This window comes from Pseudophryne corroboree, chromosome 7 (assembly GCF_028390025.1).
Source record: "Pseudophryne corroboree isolate aPseCor3 chromosome 7, aPseCor3.hap2, whole genome shotgun sequence".
In the NCBI taxonomy this organism is placed as follows: domain Eukaryota; kingdom Metazoa; phylum Chordata; class Amphibia; order Anura; family Myobatrachidae; genus Pseudophryne; species Pseudophryne corroboree.
The window spans coordinates 113,573,732-113,594,289 of NC_086450.1; the positions used below are offsets into that span (position 1 = coordinate 113,573,732).

The 20,558-nt window shown below is 45.4% G+C and overlaps 1 protein-coding gene across 1 annotated transcript in view; it reads right to left on the minus strand.

Annotated features, from left to right (window-relative positions):
* The window catches only part of COL28A1 (collagen type XXVIII alpha 1 chain), a 142,661-nt gene that overhangs the window by 36,372 nt on the left and 85,731 nt on the right, over positions 1-20,558 (minus strand). Inside the window, exons 20-27 of the mRNA XM_063933569.1 lie at positions 12,856-12,927; positions 12,293-12,361; positions 11,687-11,755; positions 10,831-10,899; positions 10,498-10,566; positions 8,163-8,231; positions 7,408-7,476; positions 7,207-7,275 (exon numbers count right to left, since the gene is read on the minus strand). Coding sequence (XP_063789639.1) covers positions 7,207-7,275; positions 7,408-7,476; positions 8,163-8,231; positions 10,498-10,566; positions 10,831-10,899; positions 11,687-11,755; positions 12,293-12,361; positions 12,856-12,927 — 555 coding nt within the window. The remainder of the gene's footprint in view (positions 1-7,206; positions 7,276-7,407; positions 7,477-8,162; positions 8,232-10,497; positions 10,567-10,830; positions 10,900-11,686; positions 11,756-12,292; positions 12,362-12,855; positions 12,928-20,558) is intronic.

Below are 20,558 nucleotides of genomic sequence, written 5' to 3' on the forward strand. Positions count from 1 at the left end.
ACATGATTGTAAACCGTTGTGAAAAACCAAAGGTGGACATGATGGCGTCCCGCCTGAACAAAAAACTAGATATTGCGCCAGGTCAAGGGACCCTCAGGCAATAGCGGTGGACGCTCTGGTAACACTGGGGATGTACCAGTCAGAGTATGTGTTCCCTCCTATGCCTCTCATACAAAAAGTACTGAGAATCATAAGAGGGAGATGAGTAAGAATGATACTCGTGGTTCCGGATTGGCCAAGAAGGACTTGGTACCCGAAACTTCAAGAGATGTTCACGGAAGACCCGTGGCCTCTACCTTTAAGAAAGGACCTGCTCCAGCAGGGGCCTTGTCTGTTCCAAGACTTACCGCGGCCGCATTTGACGGCATGGCGGTTGAACGCCGTATCCTGAAAGGGCATTCCAGATGAAGTCATCCCTACCCTGGTCGAAGACAGGAAGGATGTAACCGCAAAACATTTTCACCGCATTTGGCGAAGATATGTTGCGTGGTGTGAGGCCAAGAAGGCCCCTACAGAGGAATTCCAACTGGGTCGTTTCCTACATTTCCTGAAAACAGGACTGTCTATGGGCCTAAAATTAGGGTCCATTAAGGTTCAAATTTCGGCCCTGTCGAATTTCTTCCAGAAAGAACTGGCTTTAGTGCCTGACGTTCAGATGTTTGTAAAAGGGGTACTGCATATACAGCCTCCTTTTGTGCCCCAGTGGCACCTTGGGATCTCAATGTTGTTTTGAGTTTCCTAAAGTCACATTGGTTTGAACCACTCACCACTGTGGACTTAAAATATCTCACATGGAAGGTGACGATGCTATTAGCCCTGGCTTCAGCCAGGCGTGTGTCAGAATTGGCGGCTTTATCATATATAAAGCCCTTACTTAATTTTTCATTCTGACAGGGCAGAATTGAGGACTCGTCCTCAATTTCTCCTTAAGGTGTTTTCTGTTTTTCACATGAACCAACCTATTGTGGTACCTGCGGGTACTAGGGACTTGGAGGACTCCAAGTTACTTGAAGTTGTCAGGGCCCTGAAAAATATGTTTCCAGGAAGGCTGGAGTCAGAAAATCTGACTCGCTGTTTAGCCTGTATGCACCCAACAAGATGGGTGCTCCTGCTTCTAAGCAGACGATTGCTCGCTGGATTTGTAATACAATTCAGTTTACACATTCTGTGGCAGGCCTGCCACAGCCAAAATCGGTAAAAGCCCATTCCAAAAGGAAGGGGGCTCATCTTGGGCGACTGCCCGAGGGGTCTCGGCTTTACAACTTTGCCGAGCAGTTACTTGGTCAGGGGAAAACACGTTTGCTAAATTCTACAAATTTGATACCCTGGCTGAGGAGGACATGGAGTTCTCTCATTCGGTGCTGCAGGGTCATCCGCACTCTCCCGCCCGTTTGGGAGCTTTGGTATAATCCCCATGGTCCTGACGGAGTCCCCAGCATCCACTAGGACGTCAGAGAAAATAAGATTTTACTTACCGATAAATCTATTTCTCGTAGTCCGTAGTGGATGCTGGGCGCCCATCCCAAGTGCGGATTGTCTGCAATACTTGTACATAGTTATTGTTACAAAAATCGGGTTATTCTTGTTGTGAGCCATCTTTTCAGAGGCTCCTTCGTTGTTATCATACTGTTAACTGGGTTCAGATCACAGGTTGTACGGTGTGATTGGTGTGGCTGGTATGAGTCTTACCCGGGATTCAATATCCTTCCTTATTATGCACGCTCGTCCGGGCACAGTATCCTAACTGAGGCTTGGAGGAGGGTCATAGGGGGAGGAGCCAGTGCACACCACCTGATCCTAAAGCTTTTATTATTGTGCCCTGTCTCCTGCGGAGCCGCTATATCCCCATGGTCCTGACGGAGTCCCCAGCATCCACTACGGACTACGAGAAATAGATTTATCGGTAAGTAAAATCTTATAACTTCTGGGCTATATGGATGCATTTAACCCCTGCCAGAATACATAGAAAAACGGGAGATAAGGCCGCCGATAAGGGGGCGGAGCCTATCTCCTCAGCACACTGGCGCCATTTTCCCTCACAGCTCCGTTGGAGGGAAGCTCCCTGGCTCTCCCCTGCAGTCACTACACTACAGAAAGGGTTAAAAAAGAGAGGGGGGCACTAATTAGGCGCAGTATTAACTATACAGCAGCTATAAGGGGAAAAACACTTATATAAGGTTATCCCTTTATATATATATAGCGCTCTGGTGTGTGCTGGCAAACTCTCCCTCTGTCTCCCCAAAGGGCTAGTGGGGTCCAGTCCTCTATCAGAGCATTCCCTGTGTGTGTGCTGTATGTCGGTACTTTTGTGTCGACATGTATGAGGAGAAAAATGATGTGGAGACGGAGCAGATTGCCTGTAATAGTGATGTCACCCCCTAGGGGGTCGACACCTGAGTGGATGAACTGTTGGAAGGAATTACGTGACAGTGTCAGCTCTGTATAAAAGACAGTGGTTGACATGAGACAGCCGGCTATTCAGCTTGTGCCTGTCCAGACGTCTCATAGGCCGTCAGGGGCTCTAAAGCGCCCGTTACCTCAGATGGCAGATATAGACGCCGACACGGATACTGACTCCAGTGTCGACGGTGAAGAGACGAATGTGACTTCCAGTAGGGCCACACGTTACATGATTGAGGCAATGAAAAATGTTTTACACATTTCTGATAATACGAGTACCACCAAAAAAGGGGTATTATGTTCGGTGAGGAAAAACTACCTGTAGTTTTCCTGAATCTGAGAAATTAAATGAGGTGTGTGATGATGCGTGGGTTTCCCCCGATAACAACTGATAATTTCTAAAATGTTATTGGCATTATATCCTTTCCCGCCAGAGGTTATGGTGCGTTGGGAAACACCCCCTAGGGTGGATAAAGCGCTCACACGCTTGTAAGGGCTCTACCTTCGCCTGAGATGGCCGCCCTTAAGGATCCTGCTGATAGAAAGCAGGAGGGTATCCTAAAAGGTATTTACACACATACTGGTGTTATACTGCGACCAGCAATCGCCTCAGCCTGGATGTGCAGTGCTGGGTTGGCGTGGTCGGATTCCCTGACTTAAAATATTGATACCCTAGATAGGGACAGTATATTTTTGCCTATAGAGCATTTAAAAGATGCATTTCTATATATGCGTGATGCACAGCGGAATATTTGCCGAATGGCATCAAGTCTAAGCGCGTTGTCCATTTCTACCAGTAGAGGGTTATGGACACGTCAGTGGTCAGGTGATGCGTATTCCAAACGGCATTTGGAAGTATTGCTTTATTAAGGGGAGGAGTTATTTGGGGTCGGTCTTTCAGACCTGGTGGCCACGGCAACAGCTGGGAATTCCACGTTTGTACCCCAGGTCGCCTCTCAACATGAGAAGACGCCGTATTATCAGGCGCAGTCTTTTCGTGGACAAGCGGGCAAAAGGTTCCTCATTTCTGCCCCGTGACAGAGGGAGAGGAAAAAGGCTGCAGAAATCAGCCAGTTCCCAGGAACAGAAACCCTCTCCCGCCTCTGCCAAGCCCTCAGTATACGCTGGGGCTTTACAAGCAGAATCAGGCACGGTGGGGGGCCCGTCTTAATGAATTTCAGCGCGCAGTGGGCTCACTCGCAAGTAGACCCCTGGATCCTTCAGGTGATATCTCAGGGGTACAAATTAGAATTCGAGACGTCTCCCCCTCGCCGTTTCCTAAAGTCGGCTTTACCGATGTCTCCTTCTGACAGGGAGACAGTTTTGGAAGCCATTCACAAGCTGTATTCCCAGCAGGTGATAATCAAGATACCCCTCCTGCAACAGGGAACGGGGTATTATTCCACACTGTTGTGGTACCAAAGCCGGACTCTAAAATCTTTGAACACTTACATACAGAGGTTCAAATTCAAGATTGAGTCCCTCAGAGCAGTGATTGCGAACCTGGAAGAAGGGGACTACATGATGTCTCGGGACATCAAGGATGCTTACCTTCATGTCCCAATTTACCCTTCTCACCAAGGGTACCTCAGGTTTATGGTACAGAACTGTCACTATCAGTTCAGACGCTGCCGTATGGATGGTCCACGGCACCCCGGGTCTTTACCAAGGTAATGGCCGAAATGATGATATTCCTTCGAAGGAAGTGAATTTTAGTTATCCCTTACTTGGACAATTCCCTGAAAAGGGTAAGATCCAGGGAACAGTTGGAGGTCGGTGTAGCACTATCTCAGGTAGTGTTGCGGCAGCACGATTGGATTCTCAATATTCCAAAATCGCACCTGGTTCCGACGACGTGTCTTCTGTTCCTAGGGATGATCCTGGACACAGTCCAAAAAAAAAAAAAAGGTGTTTCTCCCGGAGGAGAAAGCCAGGGAGTTATCCGAGCTAGTCAGGAACCTCCTAAAACCGAGCCAAGTCTCAGTGCATCAATGCACAAGGGTTCTGGGTAAAATGGTGGCTTCCTACGAAGCAATCCCATTCGGCAGATTCCACGCAAGAACTTTCCAGTGGGACCTGCTGGACAAATGGTCCAGGTCGCATCTTCAGATGCATCAGCGGATAACCCTGTCACCAAGGACAAGGGTGTCCCTCCTGTGGTGGTTGCAGAGTGCTCATCTTCTAGAGGGCCGCAGATTAGGCATTCAGGACTGGGTCCTGGTGACCACGGATGCCAGCCTGCGAGGCTGGGGAGCAGTCACACAGGGAAGGAATATCCAGGGCTTATGGTCAAGCCTGGAGACATCACTTCACATAAATATCCTGAAGCTAGGGGACATTTACAATGCTCTAAGCTTAGCAAGACCTCTGCTTCAAGGTCAGCCGGTGTTGATCCAGTCGGACCACATCACGGCAGTCACCCACGTAAACAGACAGGGTGGCACAAGAAGCAGGAGGGCAATGACAGAAGCTGCAAGGATTCTTCGCTGGGCGGAAAATCATGTGATAGCACTGTCAGCAGTATTCATTCCGGGAGTGGACAACTGGGAAGCAGACTTCCTCAGTACGACCTCCACCCGGGAGAGTGGGGACTTCACCCAGAAGTCTTCCACATGATTAAAAACTCGACAGGTATTGCGCCAGGTCCAGGGACCCTCAGGCAATAAGCTGTAGACGCTCTGGTAACACCGTGGGTGTACCAGTCAGGGTATGTGTTCCCTCCTCTGCCTCTCATACCCAAGGTATTGAGATTGATAAGATGGAGAGGAGTAAGCACTATATTCGTGGTTCCGGATTGGCCAAGAAGGACTTGGTAACCGGAACTTCAAGAGATGCTCACGGAGGATCCGTGGCCTCTACCTCTAAGAAGGGACCTGCTCCAGCAAGGACCCTGTCTGTTCCAAGACTTACCGCGGCTGCGTTTGACGGCATGGCGGTTGAACGCCGGATCCTGAAGGAAAAAAGGCATTCCGGATGAAGTCATCCCTATCCTGATCAAAGCCAGGAAGGATGTAACCGCAAAAACATTATCACCGCAATTGGCGAATATATGTTGCGTGGTGCGAGGCCAGTAAGGCCCGACGGAGGAAATTCAACTGGGTCGATTCCTACATTTCCTGCAAACAGGAGAGTCTATGGGCCTGAAATTGGGGTCCATTAAGGTTCAAATTTCGGCCCTGTCAATTTTCTTCCAAAAAGAACTAGCTTCAGTCCCTGAAGTTCAAACGTTTGTAAAAGGGGTACTGCATATACAGCCTCCTTTTGTGCCTCCACTGGCATTTTGGGATCTCAATGTAGTTTTGGGTTCCAAAAGTCACATTGGTTTGAACCACTTAAATCTGTGGAGTTAAAATATCTCACATGAAAAGTGGTCATGCTGTTGGCCCTGGCCTGGGCCAGGCGCGTGTCAGAATTGGCGGCTTTATCCTGAAAAAGCCCTTATCTGATTTTCCATTCGGACAGGGCGGAATTGAGGACTCGTCCTCAGTTTCTCCCCAAGGTGGTTTCAGCGTTTCACCTGAACCAACCTATTTGTGGTGCCTGCGGCTACTAGGGACTTGGAGGCCTCCAAGTTGCTAGACGTTGTCAGTGCCCTGAAAATATATGTTTCCAGGACGGCTGGAGTCAGGAAATCTGACTCGCTGTTTATCCTGTATGCACCCAACAAGCTGGGTGCTCCTGCTTCTAAGCAGACTATTGCTCGTTGGATTTGTAGTACAATTCAGCTTGCACATTCTGTGGCAGGCCTGCCACAGCCAAAAATCTGTAAATGCCCACTCCACAAGGAAGGTGGGCTCATCTTGGGCGGCTGCCCGAGGGGTCTCGGCTTTACAACTTTGCCGAGCAGCTACTTGGTCAGGAGCAAATACGTTTGTAAAATTCTACAAAATTGATATCCTGGCTGAGGAGGACCTGGAGTTCTCTCATTTGGTGCTGCAGAGTCATCCGCACTCTCCCGCCCGTTTGGGAGCTTTGGTATAATCCCCATGGTCCTTACGGAGTCCCCAGCATCCACTTAGGACGTTAGAGAAAATAAGAATTTACTTACCGATAATTCTATTTCTCATAGTCCGTAGTGGATGCTGGGCGCCCATCCCAAGTGCGGATTGTCTGCAATACTTGTACATAGTTATTGTTACAAAAATCGGGTTATTATTGTTGTGAGCCATCTTTCAGAGGCTCCTCTGTTATCATGCTGTTAACTGGGTTCAGATCACAGGTTATACGGTGTGATTGGTGTGGCTGGTATGAGTCTTACCCGGGATTCAAAATCCTTCCTTATTGTGTACGCTCGTCTGGGCACAGTATCCTAACTGAGGCTTGGAGGAGGGTCATAGGGGGAGGAGCCAGTGCACACCAGATAGTCCTAAAGCTTTCTTTAGATGTGCCCAGTCTCCTGCGGAGCCGCTATTCCCCATGGTCCTTACGGAGTCCCCAGCATCCACTACGGACTATGAGAAATAGAATTATCGGTAAGTAAATTCTTATTTTTTCCCGCCGTGGTTCAGCCTCCACGGTGTATAGCATACCTGTATGTTTAATGTGGAGGTACTGCAAGTGCCAGAAGTCAGCGGAAGCCAGCCAAGAAGCCAGCTACAAGTTATTTAGAAGCCAGCCAGAATGTTACAGCCACTTTAACAAACATGGCAGCTCCTAGTCAGCGACAGTTGAGATGGTCAAATTGGTCAGTATAAAATGTATATTCATCACTTTCACACATATGAATGATATTTAACAGAATACATTTTTGGGGTTCAGCTTCACTTAAAATTTGGCTTAAACATCTAACATAAATATAATTCTGACCTTTGGACCTAGCAGACCTTCTCCTGGGGGACCACGGGGTCCTGCCACACCTTGAGTTCCTTGTTCTCCCTGAAAGCATAATATGATTAATGTTTGTAAACATCTAAATGCAAAAACTTGAGTGAAGGTTTGGCCGTAGACCATATTTTCAAAGACATTATATAAAGGACATGGGTACACAGAAGTTAGTATTGCCTTTACCTTTGCTCCTTGTATGCCTTCACCTGGTGGTCCCTGAGCGCCAGGCAATCCTGTTTTTCCCACGTTTCCCTTTTTAAAGACAAACATTGTTTTATTTATGAATACCATAGGTAAAGGTTGGGTAGACAAAATATAGAGAACATGCTGATCACCTAAAGGTAATTTAGTTAGGCATATTGTAGGTGGAACTTCTACTCTGATAATACAGCCAGTCAATTCACCATGGATAAGAAATAGCATTGAGTTACGTTGCACTTTATCATTCTCTCTTTATCTGGTTCTTAGTAAATTCATAGGATGAACTCTTTTGAATGTTGTTTCAACCCACAAATGTTCTATCTCCATTATGTGCAGGCAGTAGGTACACCTTCTAGTGCTTCTTCCTTAATTAGTCTCTAGGAAACACATCATGCAGCATTTCACTGACATAACATATACAGTCCTAAAAGATAATCAAATATGTAGAAAATTGTACAGTAGATAGAAATAATATTATTTCCAAGAATAACTACCTGCATCAAAACTGTACCAAACAACTATACCAAAACCACAGTAACAGCAAAACTGAAAACAACAATCAGCCTACCACAACAGCAATTATACATTGTTATGTAAGGAACAGTCTTTGAAATCAATCCTTATCCATGTTGCAGAACATTGTTCATATTGAGATAAAAAATGAGTGCAGTGGTAGGTTTTTGCTTTTAAATAAATACATCATCAATGGAGTGGACTTTGAAAATCACTTTACTTACTTTTAATCCTTGTAACCCTTCACCGGGGGGACCAGGGAGACCAAGAGGACCTCTGAAACCCTGGTCACCCTAAAAATGAATATATGGTATTAATAAATGAAGCATTTCGAATAGTCCCAATTTCTGTAATTATGACAAGATCAACAGGATTTTTTCTTTTTATAATCTGACATATTATGTGTTACAATTTTAAGGTCTTTTAAAGTAGTTACAGCTGTCTTACGTCCAGCTGTAATAATGTCAAATGTTGTGTGCTGTAATTGTGACCCTTCTGTACTCGGTTAACATCTCATTTAGTTAATGGTATCAAATGTTGTTGAACAATCGTTCATTCAGAATCAATCAAACTAATGCTGGGCATACACTGTTCAGTTATGAAGGTCTTTTAAAGCAGTTTGGCTGATCAAGCCGATAACTGAACAGTATATGCCATGTCCAATCAGTAATCATCAGTCTCGTCGGACATGCAAAATCGTCCAGCATGTCTGATAGATGTGATAATTGGTCGGCTGCATCTGCCAGTATATGCACTGCTGTGGCCGCCTGCCTGACATTTCCCCTGTTCCGTCACAGAGGAGGTATGGGGAAATGTTTCCTCCCCAAGAGAGGAACGCTGATATCGTGGCTATACATGTGAGATATCTCACTGTGTATGGCCACAATAGCTGATGGGTTTTAGTTTGTTTTGTAAAAATCTGTCAACCTTACAGATATATTGTATTTCACAGTGTGTGCCCAACATTAGTCTGCTTTTTCTAAAGTTGTGCAGACATGGTGCAACACAAATGACGGATCTGTGAGCAATTTGGGAACATGCTTATGGGCTAAAATATACAGAAAGCATACTCAGGAGCCAGGCCAAGGGGTCTATTTACTAAGACTTGAATAGAGATAAAGTGGACGGAGATACCAGCCAATCAGCTCCTAACTGCCACGTTACAGGCTGGGTTTGAAAAATGACAGTTAAGAGCTAGTTGGTTGGTACTTTATCTCCGACTCCATCCAAGGCTTAAGGGGGGGTACACAGGCGGAGATACGTGTTTAAAATTGAATCAATGTGACTAGATTGCTTAGATTTTAAGCACGGATCTATCATGTGTATGCCCCCAGCGATAGCGATGCACGGCCCTGCGCATCGCTATCGCTGGTGCTAGATAGCGGGTCACTCACTTCAGCGCTGTGTGAAGTGAGCCCCCCCCCCCCCCCCCCTCGCTCAGCAACATTGTGCTGTGCTGAGCAGGCGGAGATATGTGTGCTGAGCAGTCTGTGTTAAGATCGCTCAGCACACATCTCCCCTGTGTGTACTGGCCTTTGGTAAATAGACCCCCAAGTCATTGGACTGCAACATGTAATGTGCCACTCTATGCTCTTCCCAGCTTATGCACTTCCTGTTAAGCTCACACATGGAAGTCTTTGACCAGCCATAGTTCATCTAAGATACATTATCTGGAATTTATACTGTGAAAAACTGAAACTGATGTGAAAAATCCATTGTCTAGGGCAGGCCTTGCAATCTGTGGCTGTCTAGCGGTTATAAAACTACAATCCCAGCATGCCTTGCCACAATTTTGCTATTGGGGAATGCTAAAACTGTAGCAGGTAATGCTGGGATGTGTAGTTTAACAACAGCTGGAGACCCACAGGTTGGCCAGGCCTGGTCTAGGGTATTTATTAACAGCAGATTCTGGCAGTGGCGTCACTGGGATCGGTGACACCCAAAGTTCCAATTAGTAACCATCTGCATGCTGAAGGCACGTGCACCTGAGAAGTGGCTGTAGCCTTATAATGAAGGGACATGGCATCATGGGACATCCCTTTTTCAGCACTCTGGGGGCATGTCCAGCATTCCTGGAGATGCTGGGCTGCTCCTGGAGACTTACTGCACTGCTGGCTCCTCCTCAGTGACAGCCGCTGTGTGCTGCATGATAACGTAATAGTGCAGCACCGTCTCCCGATCACTGAGGAGGAGAACTTGGGATTTTGGTGTAACACCTTTCACCCCCCTTGTGGTCCACACCCTCTGCACCACCTAGTGATGCTGATAGTGCAGTCATATTGAAAGTAATTCCACTGACATGGTTTTTAAAAATATTATGATCAGGAATAGATAAAGACAAATGGTAGCTAGCTTAATATTAATTTCTTATTCCAACAAAACCCACACTGTGAGCACTGACAAAAAATGGTCTGTTGATTGATAGCCGAATGCCTACTGTGTCTACAATATCTAACCTTGAACACAGTCACTAATTTCCCTACAATGCATAGTAGCTTTATCAATATGTACTATTGCCAGTTGCTAGTGAATTGTTATTATGTCTGATTTATATGGTACCTTTGGTCCTGGTAATCCAAAGCCTTCTGGTCCTGGTTCACCTTGAGGTCCTGGAAGGCCAGTCATTCCCTAAATTAGAATATAGATAGTTGAGGATTAGCAAGGTTGATAGGACTTTATATTATTTTTAAGGTTTCACTTTACAGCTTAAAGACCATACAGAACAATTGTTATGTTGCTGCCATTTATCCCCGAATTCCTCTCGCTCATAGCCATTTGTCTCTTCCCGCAGCTCTTCTCCTTGTAGTCTCGCCGTCACTATTGGAGACAGCTTCCACCCTTTGCTGAATACTCCCTCACTCAGCTTGCTTCCCAGCTGTTTTGTGTACTTACAGTTGGGCCTGCAAATCCATCTCCCTTAGGTCCGTATGGTCCGGGTGGTCCCGGATTGCCCCTATCACCCTATAGGAGATAAAAATACATTTAGCTTTTATTATTTACAGTGTAGAAAATATATTTTTTTGTATTTTATTATTTTCCAATTAAACCAAGAGTTTTATATATATATATATATATATATATATATATATATATATATATATATATATATGTATGTACAGTCCAAATAACCCAGCATTCTAGTCACCACTTTTATAATGCTGCGGTGCCCTCCTCATGAATTCATAGGGAATCACCAAACATCCAGCGTAGTAATGGCAGCACTCAACAGGCTGATACCATGAGTTGAAGAAGTCAGAAGTCAATTTAATGAGCCTACATGTTTCGGAGAAAGCACCCCGTCCTCAGGGGATGTATATATATATATATATATATATATATATATATTAGTGATGAGCGGATTCGGTTTTACTCGGTTTTACTCGGTTCTCAAAACGGCATCTTATTGGCTCACGGATGTCACGTGTTTTGGATAGCCAATAAGATGCCGTTTTGAGAACCGAGTAAAACCGAGTAAAACCGAACCTCGCTCATCACTAATATATATATAACTTTTGAATGATGTATGGAATACAAAAATATGTTATGTCACTTTAATCAGTATGGTGGAGGATTGTTTTAATCCATCCAAATATAAATTCCCAGCTTGTGATAATTCCAATATGTATATTTTACATAAGCACATAAACTATGGAACAGGCAAATATAAAGTAGAGTCGTAACAAAGATTATCAAGACATTTCCTCTACCCCCTTGTAGTCCCAGCATACCTCACCATCTGTCATATTACCTTCGGGCCAGCAATGCCAATTCCAGGTTCTCCAATTAGACCCTGTAGACCAGGTGGGCCGAGATCTCCCTTGAATAATACAAATATTTTAAGATGTAAATATTGACATTGGAATGTTTGCCAAATCCTAATAATGCAAATGTTCTATAGAACTAAGTGCAAGTACAGTTGGGCTGCCCTGAGTAATTTATACTCTCTCTATGGTGTTTGTGGCACTAAGAGTTACAGTAATTTGAATAAAGTTGGCTACACATTCCGAGGTCCTTCTGCTCATGACGACAATTAAGCAACAGAGCCACTGTTTAATTTGACCACAAATGTATGTCCCTCTGGAGAGTCCAAATTACCCCCAGCATCACTGGACCCTTTTGGCTGAGTTGGAACAGGCCACACATAGCTAGATGATCCTATGGTCATTTGTGTTCCCACACTTTGAAATCTTAGGCCAATTAGCCGACTCATCATGCTTTGCACATGCGCTCCAGACAGTTGAATGATGTCACAAGTGCATAAAACTTATTTTGTACCATGGAACATTGCTTTTACACTCCATAAATGACAAAGTCTCAGTGATTCTATTGCAACTACTGTAATAGTAATACATACCTTAGGACCAACAATAGCACGTCCGGGGGGACCTGGCATTCCAAGGCGGCCTGTAGCTCCAGGTTCACCCTAACATTTAGTGAGACAATCATATTCAATAATACACAATGAAAATGAAATAAAAGTGTCATAGCTGGTTCCTGACCTTGGCTTTTTAAATTTATATTATAAATAATAATTATCGACTTACATGGTGATTTAAATATATGATCATGCCCTTATGACATGTAACATGTTTCTAAATGCAAAGATAAGTTAAAATGATATCCATACCAGCACATTCATGCTGAATAATGTTACTGTTTATGGTATATTCTTGTTTGGAATTTTTACTGGCAACATACAGTAGGTGCTCTCAACAATAGCACACAGCACTCCTACAGGCTACATGAGGAACTGCTGTTGCCTTGTTAATGCTGTTTGTTAATGACTTCTGATTGATGTATCTCATATTAACAACGGTAACTGGTAACGTGTTGTCATATTATTTGTAATTTACAATTATGCAACATAGAAATATGTGTTGAGGTGCGGATATTGCAATAACAATAACATTTGATTACTTTTGGTCCTGATGGGCCAGCAGGTCCAGGAGGTCCTGTTAACCCACGGATGCCACGTTGTCCTTGATCACCCTGAAAAAAAAGAAGATTTTACCACAAGGCTTATCATCAAATAAGTATGTATGCAATTAAACAAACGGTGAATGATCAAAAATAGCACACATGGAAAAATGCTATAGAAAATAGTAGTAAGGTTTAGATGAGAAATTCTAATGTCTGATTTGTTTTTAAGGGTGTCAGTAAGCTTGCCCTGTACACAATGGCATCACTAGGGGGGAAGGGGGTGTGGTGAGTGCAGACCGTACCGGGTGAGACCGAAATGACAGAAGCCGGGAGCTCAGCACACAGCTCCTGGTCACTGAGGAGGAGGCGGTAGTGTGGGAAGAGTCTCTGGGGGTGGCTCAGCATCTCCGAGAGTGCTGGGCATGCCCCCGCTGATGAAAACAGGGTGAAGGGGTGCAGTGAGACCACGCCCACGCCCCCTCACACCAAACCACGCCCCTTTTGGGGATCCATTTACCGCACTGGGTGACACAAACCCTAGTGACATCACTGCCTGTATTTCAGTTTTCATACAGTATATGTCTGAAATTGTATGTTATGTATTTAGATGGTGCTCTTAAAACACATTCAATCATAGGAAAATATCAGTTGTAGAAACTCTTTAGTACATCAGCCACGTATATTGATTTGCATGTATGTTAAAGTAAATGAATAAATCAAATTGCACATCCTCTCCCCAGAATACAGGGCAGAGACCATATATCCTTTTAAACTACTAAAATGAACACTGAGGACCTCATTTATAGTTGGGCATAAAAGTGCCAGAGAATATACATGCACTGCATGCTTGTGTTCTTATATCATATGTCACACTTTTTCTAAAATATAGTTTTTAGAACAAATACACATTATCAACACATACAAGTTATACCAGGTTTATGGAGGCTCAATAATTAACTATCGAAAAAGTGCATGGGCATTTTAGGAGTGGGTGCATGCGCAGAAGATAGCAAATGCTGTGGCACAGCGCCAGAGCTATCTTTCCGAGACATTGCCAGTAAAGATGTTACCACCGGCAGCAAGTATAGGTTGCCCCTGCATGGCGCTGTGGAGCTTCTGTTCTGGATGCAGGTGGAGTGGTCCCCCTGCACATGGGCCCATATGCACCACTCACCCTACATGCATTACAGATATGCCACTAAAAAGGTGCATATAAACATAAATTTACCTCTGTGTAGGACACACCTCTGTGGGGTGTGCCTTATGCCATTACTATACTCTGTTTGAATATTAGTAACCCTGACCCAGGCACAAGAGGCCACAAGTGCAAGACACATATATGTATAACTCCAGATAAGTGTGCAAGCGTTGTTGCACAATGCAGTTCTAAATTACACAAATGAACTTATGTACAACAACAAAATAAAGTTTTCCATCCTGGCCTGTAGTTGAAAATGCAACCAGCAGTATGGAGAAACCACCACTAAACGCCATGTAGAACACGATTATCAGGTTATTAGCTAAATTATTAGTAAATCTGAATAAATGGATCAATAGTATGACAGATAAGTAGTTCTTAATGCAGACTCAAATAATGGCTTCAGTATGATTGACTGTCTGCCGGTGGTCACAATACTGACGCTGGCATCCCAATGTTTGAAATCCTGACAGGGGCAAATTAAGTATGTTCCCACCTCTCCTCTACCCCTAACCCTCCCTTCCCGCAGCCTAACCCTAACCTCCCCCCTTGGTGCCTTTACCCTAACCTCCCGATGATGGTGCCTAAACCTAACCCCCCCTTCCCCGCAGCCTATCCATAAGCCCTCACCCCCTTAGTGGTGCCCCGGTGGTGCTTAACCCTAACCCCCCCCCCCCCTCCCCGCAGCCTAACCCTAAGAACCCCCCACCCGCAGCCTAACCTTGACTCCCCATCCTTGGCAGATGGCTCCTAAATGTAACCTCTCTCCCCCTCCCCGGTCCTAACCCTAGCCCGCCCACTATACTTACAGATGGCATGCCGGCTGTCGAGATTCCAGCATTGGTTCCCTGACCCTGTTGGGATTCCAGCGTAGGTTTTCTGATGGGTGTCGTGATTGCAGCGTAGGTATTCCGACTGTCGAGATCCTGACAGCCAGCATCTTAACTGCATCCCCAAATAACAGTTCTTTCACACTTATATAGACATTCTTATTCATTGATTTGTAACCAGCCTGAAATGCTTACATTACTGAAAATTTGCTCTAAAATTGTTATTATTTGTTGCCGCTGCCCATGTAAAAGAGGGAGAGGAGAGAAACAACCCATAGGAACTGGACTGGGCTGATGATCAGGCAGGGAGAGGCTTCCTACAGGAAGCCAGCTGTACTAATCGCAGCCCGGTCTGGCAGTCCTGGAAGAAACACCTCCCAATGGGACTCTCTGTCCTGCAGGCGACTAGCAGGTAGGACTTCTAATAGGAAGTCATTGCCAGTCAGACTGAAGCCACTGAGCCAGTGTAGAGAGAGACACAGACTGAAGCTGGCTCACTGCAGATGATTCTACTGTTCGGAAGGGGGAGGGGGGGGAGGGAGATGCAGCCCATTGGTAATATCCGCCACTGGTTACCCTTGTTTCATTATTTCACTGACTGGCACAATACACTTTGGGACGGATTCTGAGTTGCATGCAGTTCAGAATATGGATGGATCAAGCAATGTTTAGCAAACTGCGCACAGTTCCCAGTTCTTACAAGCAATTCTTCAGTTTGGCTATTTCTTATTTGCAACTGGATGGGCATCAATGGAAGTAGTGGTAAGGGCATTTCCACAGAGATGCATCCTATTCTGAGCTGAGCTTTTGCAGAGATCCATCACATTCCTCCAAGGCTAGGACTTGTGCAATTACTGATATAGCTATGACGGCTGCTCTCACAAGCGGAGGACTAGGGGAGGTGCCATGGAATAAATATGTCCAACTGAATACTTGCGCATGTTCAAATGACACTTCCATTCACAGGAAATAGTGAGAATTGTGATCATATTAAGCTCAGAAATAGGCCCTTTGTCTAAAGGTGGGTACACACTGATAGATATATCTGCGATCAATTGATCGGCAGATATATCTATGGACGGATCGGGAAGTGTGTTGAGCATACACATTGCCCGATCCGTCGGGGACTGACATTATGAACTGGACCACAGTTCAGCTGTCAATCACGCCGGCTGCCGCAGCATGCTGTACACACACAGCAACGCGCCAATATATCGGTAGATATATTGGCCGTCGGCTGTGCTACGGGGCATACGCGATATGTCTGTGAATGACGGAGTTCACAGACATATCGCCCGTACACACTGGCCGACGGACCCGCGATATATCGGCCGTTCAAGAGAACGCCCGATATATTGGCTAGTGTGTACCCACCTTAAGGCTAGTAACTCGACTCACAATGTGGGCTGGGGTCGCAGTCATCACTTAACATAGAAACATAAAATTTGACAGCAGATAAGAACCACTTGGCCCATCTAGTCTGCCCATTTTCTTTTACCATATTATTACCTTATTTGATCCTTATTTCTTTGTAAGGATATCCTTATGTCTATCCCATGCATGCTTAAATTGCTCTACTGTCTTAGCCTCTACCACCTCTGATGGGAGGCTATTCCACTTGTCCAATACCCTTTCTGTGAAGTAATTTTTTCTAAAATTCCCCCTGAACCTCCCTCCCTCCAGTCTCAGTGCATGTTCTCGTGTCCTATTGCTTCTCTTCATTTGAAGAATATTTCCCTCCTGGACTTTGGTAAAACCCTTGATATATTTGAAAGTTTCTATCATGTCCCCCCTTTCCCTTCTCTGCTCCAAATTATACATATTGATTTTTCTACTCTTTCTGGGTATGTTTTGTGATGTAGGCCATGCACCATTTTAGTTGCCCTTCTTTGTACAGTCTTTAATGTATTAATATCCTTTTGAAGATATGGCCTCCAGAATTGAACACAGTATTCTAGATGAGGCCGTACTAATGACCTATACAGTGGCATTATTACTTCTCTCTGCTGCTGATTCCTCTCCCAATGCAGCCAAGCATCTGACTAGCCTTCCTCATTGCTTTGTTACATTGCTTACCTGCCTTTAAGTCACCTAAAATAGTGACTTCTAGATCCCTTTCCTCCTGAGTAGTTTCCAGTATAGTGCCATTAATACTATATTTAGCCTTTGGATTTTTGAGACCCAAGTGCATGATTTTGCATTTTTTAGGGGGCATTAAACTGTAATTGCCACACTCTTGACCAATTCTCTAGTCTGCCTAGATCCTCAATCATTTGTTTAACCCCTCCTGGTGTGTCTACCCTGTTGTGTCATCTGCAAAAAGGCATACTTTCCCTTTAATGCCATTTGCAATGTCACCAATAAAGATATTAAAAAGCACTGGTCCAAGTACAGATTCCGGGGGTACTCCACTGGTAACATTTTCCTCCTGTGAATGCACTCCATTTACCACAACTCTCTGTTTTCTATCCTGCAACCAAGATCTTATCCATTCATCAATCTTAGTATCCAATCCCAAGCTTTCAAGTTTATTTAGCAGTCTGTGATGTGTAACAGTGTCAAAAGCCTTACTAAAGTCTAGATAAGCTATATCCACGGCTCCACCTTTATGAGTTACTTTAGTCACACAGTCAAAAAAAGTCAATAAGATTTTTTTGACATGATCTCCCCCCAGTGAATCCATGCTGTTTGGAATCCTGTAAATTGCTGGATTTGAGATGATCTACAACTCTATCTTTTAAGAGTGTTTCCATCAATTTCCCTACTACTGATGTAAGACTCACTGGTATGTAGTTGTATGGTTCTTCCTTGTTTCCACTTTTGTGCAGTGGGACTACGTTTGTTCTTTTCCAGTCCTCTGGAATTACTCCTGTAGCTAATGACTGGTTGAATAATTCTGTTAATGGTGCTACCAGCACCTCTTTAAGTTCATTTAGTATCCTTGGATGTATCCCATCTGGCCCCATAGATTTATCCACTTTCAGCTTTGAGAGTACTGTTAGGACCCTCTCCTCTGTAAATGTACTTGTTTTATTTTCCTGAATATCCCTGCAACTTAACTGTGGCCCCTTCCCATCTCTTTCAGTAGTGTATACTGAGCAAAAATAATTAAGATGAGCTGCTATTACATTGCCTCCCTCCAGTGGCGGAACTAGCGAGCGGTGGGCCCAGGTGCGACAAAATGCTTTGGGCTCCCCCCCCCCTCATCCCATCCAAGTCCACCCCCTCACCCCTGGAGAGGATCTGGTGAGGGGGACCTGCTCAGGGCCAGAGAAATGGATACCTAGCAACAGTGCCATAACTAGACATTTTAGCACTATGTGCAAGAAACGGCATCGGAGTCCCCCCTCTTTTTTTTGAGCGCGCAAAAAATATAGGGGCAAGGCTTAATATGGAAGGGGTGTGGCCACAAAATAATACAAATTCATATAACCGTGCACAGTAGTCTCCATTATTCAAATTACACCACACAGTAGCACCACTACACCAGGTAGATCCCCTTTTACACCTTACGGCAGACAGATTCCCCTTTTTACACATTACGGCAGACAGCGTCCACCTTTTACACATTACGGCAGACAGCGTCCTATTTATACACATTACGCAGACAGCGTCCCCTTTTTACACATTACAGCAGACAGCATACCCTTTTTACACATAAAGGCAGACAGCGTCCCCTTTTTACGGCAGACAGCGTCCCCGTTTTACACATAAAGGCAGACAGCATCCCCTTTTTACACATAACGTCAGACAGCGTCCCCTTTTTACACATAATGGCAGACATCGTCCCCTTTTTTACACATAACGGCAGACAGCGTCCCCTTTTTACACATTACGGCAGACAGCGTCCCCTTTTTACACATTACGGCAGACAGCGTCCCCTTTTTACACATTATGGCAGACAGCGTCCCCTTTTTACACATTACGGCAGACAGCGCCCCCTCTTTTTACACATTATGGCAGACAGCGTCCCCCTTTTTACACATTACGGCAGACAGCATCCCCTTTTTACACATTACGTCAGACAGCGTCCCCTTTTTACACATTACAGCAGACAGCGCCACCTCTTTTTACACATTACGGCAGACAGCGTCCCCCTTTTTACACATTACGGCAGACAGCATCCCCGTTTTACACATTACGGCAGACAGCGTCTCCTTTTTTACACATTACGGCAGACAGCATCCCCCTTTTTCACATAACGGCAGACAGCATCCCCCTTTTTACACATTACGGCAGACAGCGTCCCCCTTTTTACACATTAAGGCAGGCAGACAGAATAGAAAGAAAGAAAGAAAGAAAGAAAGAAAGAAAGAAAGAATAGATTATACTTACTGTCTCCGTTGGCAGTCAGGCTCCTTGGTGCAGCTTCTTCTGGCAGATCCTGTGCAGGGGAGAAGGAGGAGGAGGGAGGGGCATTGGTGTATCTATAGTGGGTGCAGCGCGTGCGGGCCACACGGGCCCCGAGGTCCAGGGGGCCCACCCCGCACACACTGCACCCATTTGTTTAATACTTACCTCTCTGGAGTCCTCCGTCGGAGCCATCCCTTCTCGGCAGTGCAATAGAGTCTGAACACTAGAGGGTACATATTCTATTGCACTTGCTGAAAACTCCAGAAACGTGGTGCGGCGGCCATTTCTCTGGAGTTTTGCGCATGCGCATTAAGAAAATCTTCAGGAAAATGGCTGCCGCACCATTTTCCCAGAGGTTTGCGCATGCACAATAGAGTCTGTGCTCAGTATTAAATCCTTGTGCATCGTCAGAGAGGAGGCGGCCCCTGATACAGAAGGCTGCACACAGGCCTCCTCCTGTCTTAAAACGCTTCTGGGGAGGGGGAGGAGGGAGCCGCAGCAGCGCAGTGTAATTGGTGGAGGCACTGCTGCAGCTGTCCCTCTCCTTCACCATAGGCTGTCCTCCGCCACTGTGAATGCTGGGATGCACTTCCCAGCATTCACAGCGGCGGAGGACAGCCTATGGTGAAGGAGCGGGACAGCTGCAGCAGCGCCTCCACCAATTACACAGCGCTGCTGCGGCTCCCTCCTCCTCCTTCCCCCCATGGCCACTGCGCTCCTCTCCTCGGCAGGCGGCTGCGTGCTGCGGGCGGCGGTGGCCCGCAGCACACAGTGGCATGTAATGAGTCAGTTTGACCCATTACATGCCGCTGGCTTTAGGCCCCTTGACAGTGGCTGGCCCCAGTGCAAGGCACAGCTTGCACTGGCGGTAGTTCCGCTACTTTCTCCCTCAACAAGACTTGCAGTCTCTGTCTTTAGTTTTATTATTCCGCCTTTGTGTTTCTCCTTTCGCTTATATACCTAAAAAATTTTTGCCTCCTTTACCCACTGACTGGGCTATTTTCTCCTCAGCTCGTGCCTTTGCACATCTGATTACCGTCTTAGTCTCCTTCTAACAAGATATATCTCTTTGTCTTCATTATTTTGTGTCTGCTTATATTTCCTAAAAGCCATCTTTTTTGCTTTCACAATATTTGCTACTTCTTTCGGAAACCACACTGGCTTCCTTTTCCTTGTGCTTTTCCAGCCAGCTGTGGATGTGACCGTGTTACAACCACTAAACTCTGAATACAGACCTTCTGGAAGCAGTGCTTATTGGTTTAAGTTTTGAACTGTTATTTCCTGATCAGTGCAGATAGCCAGTGGCTTGGGATCTTCCA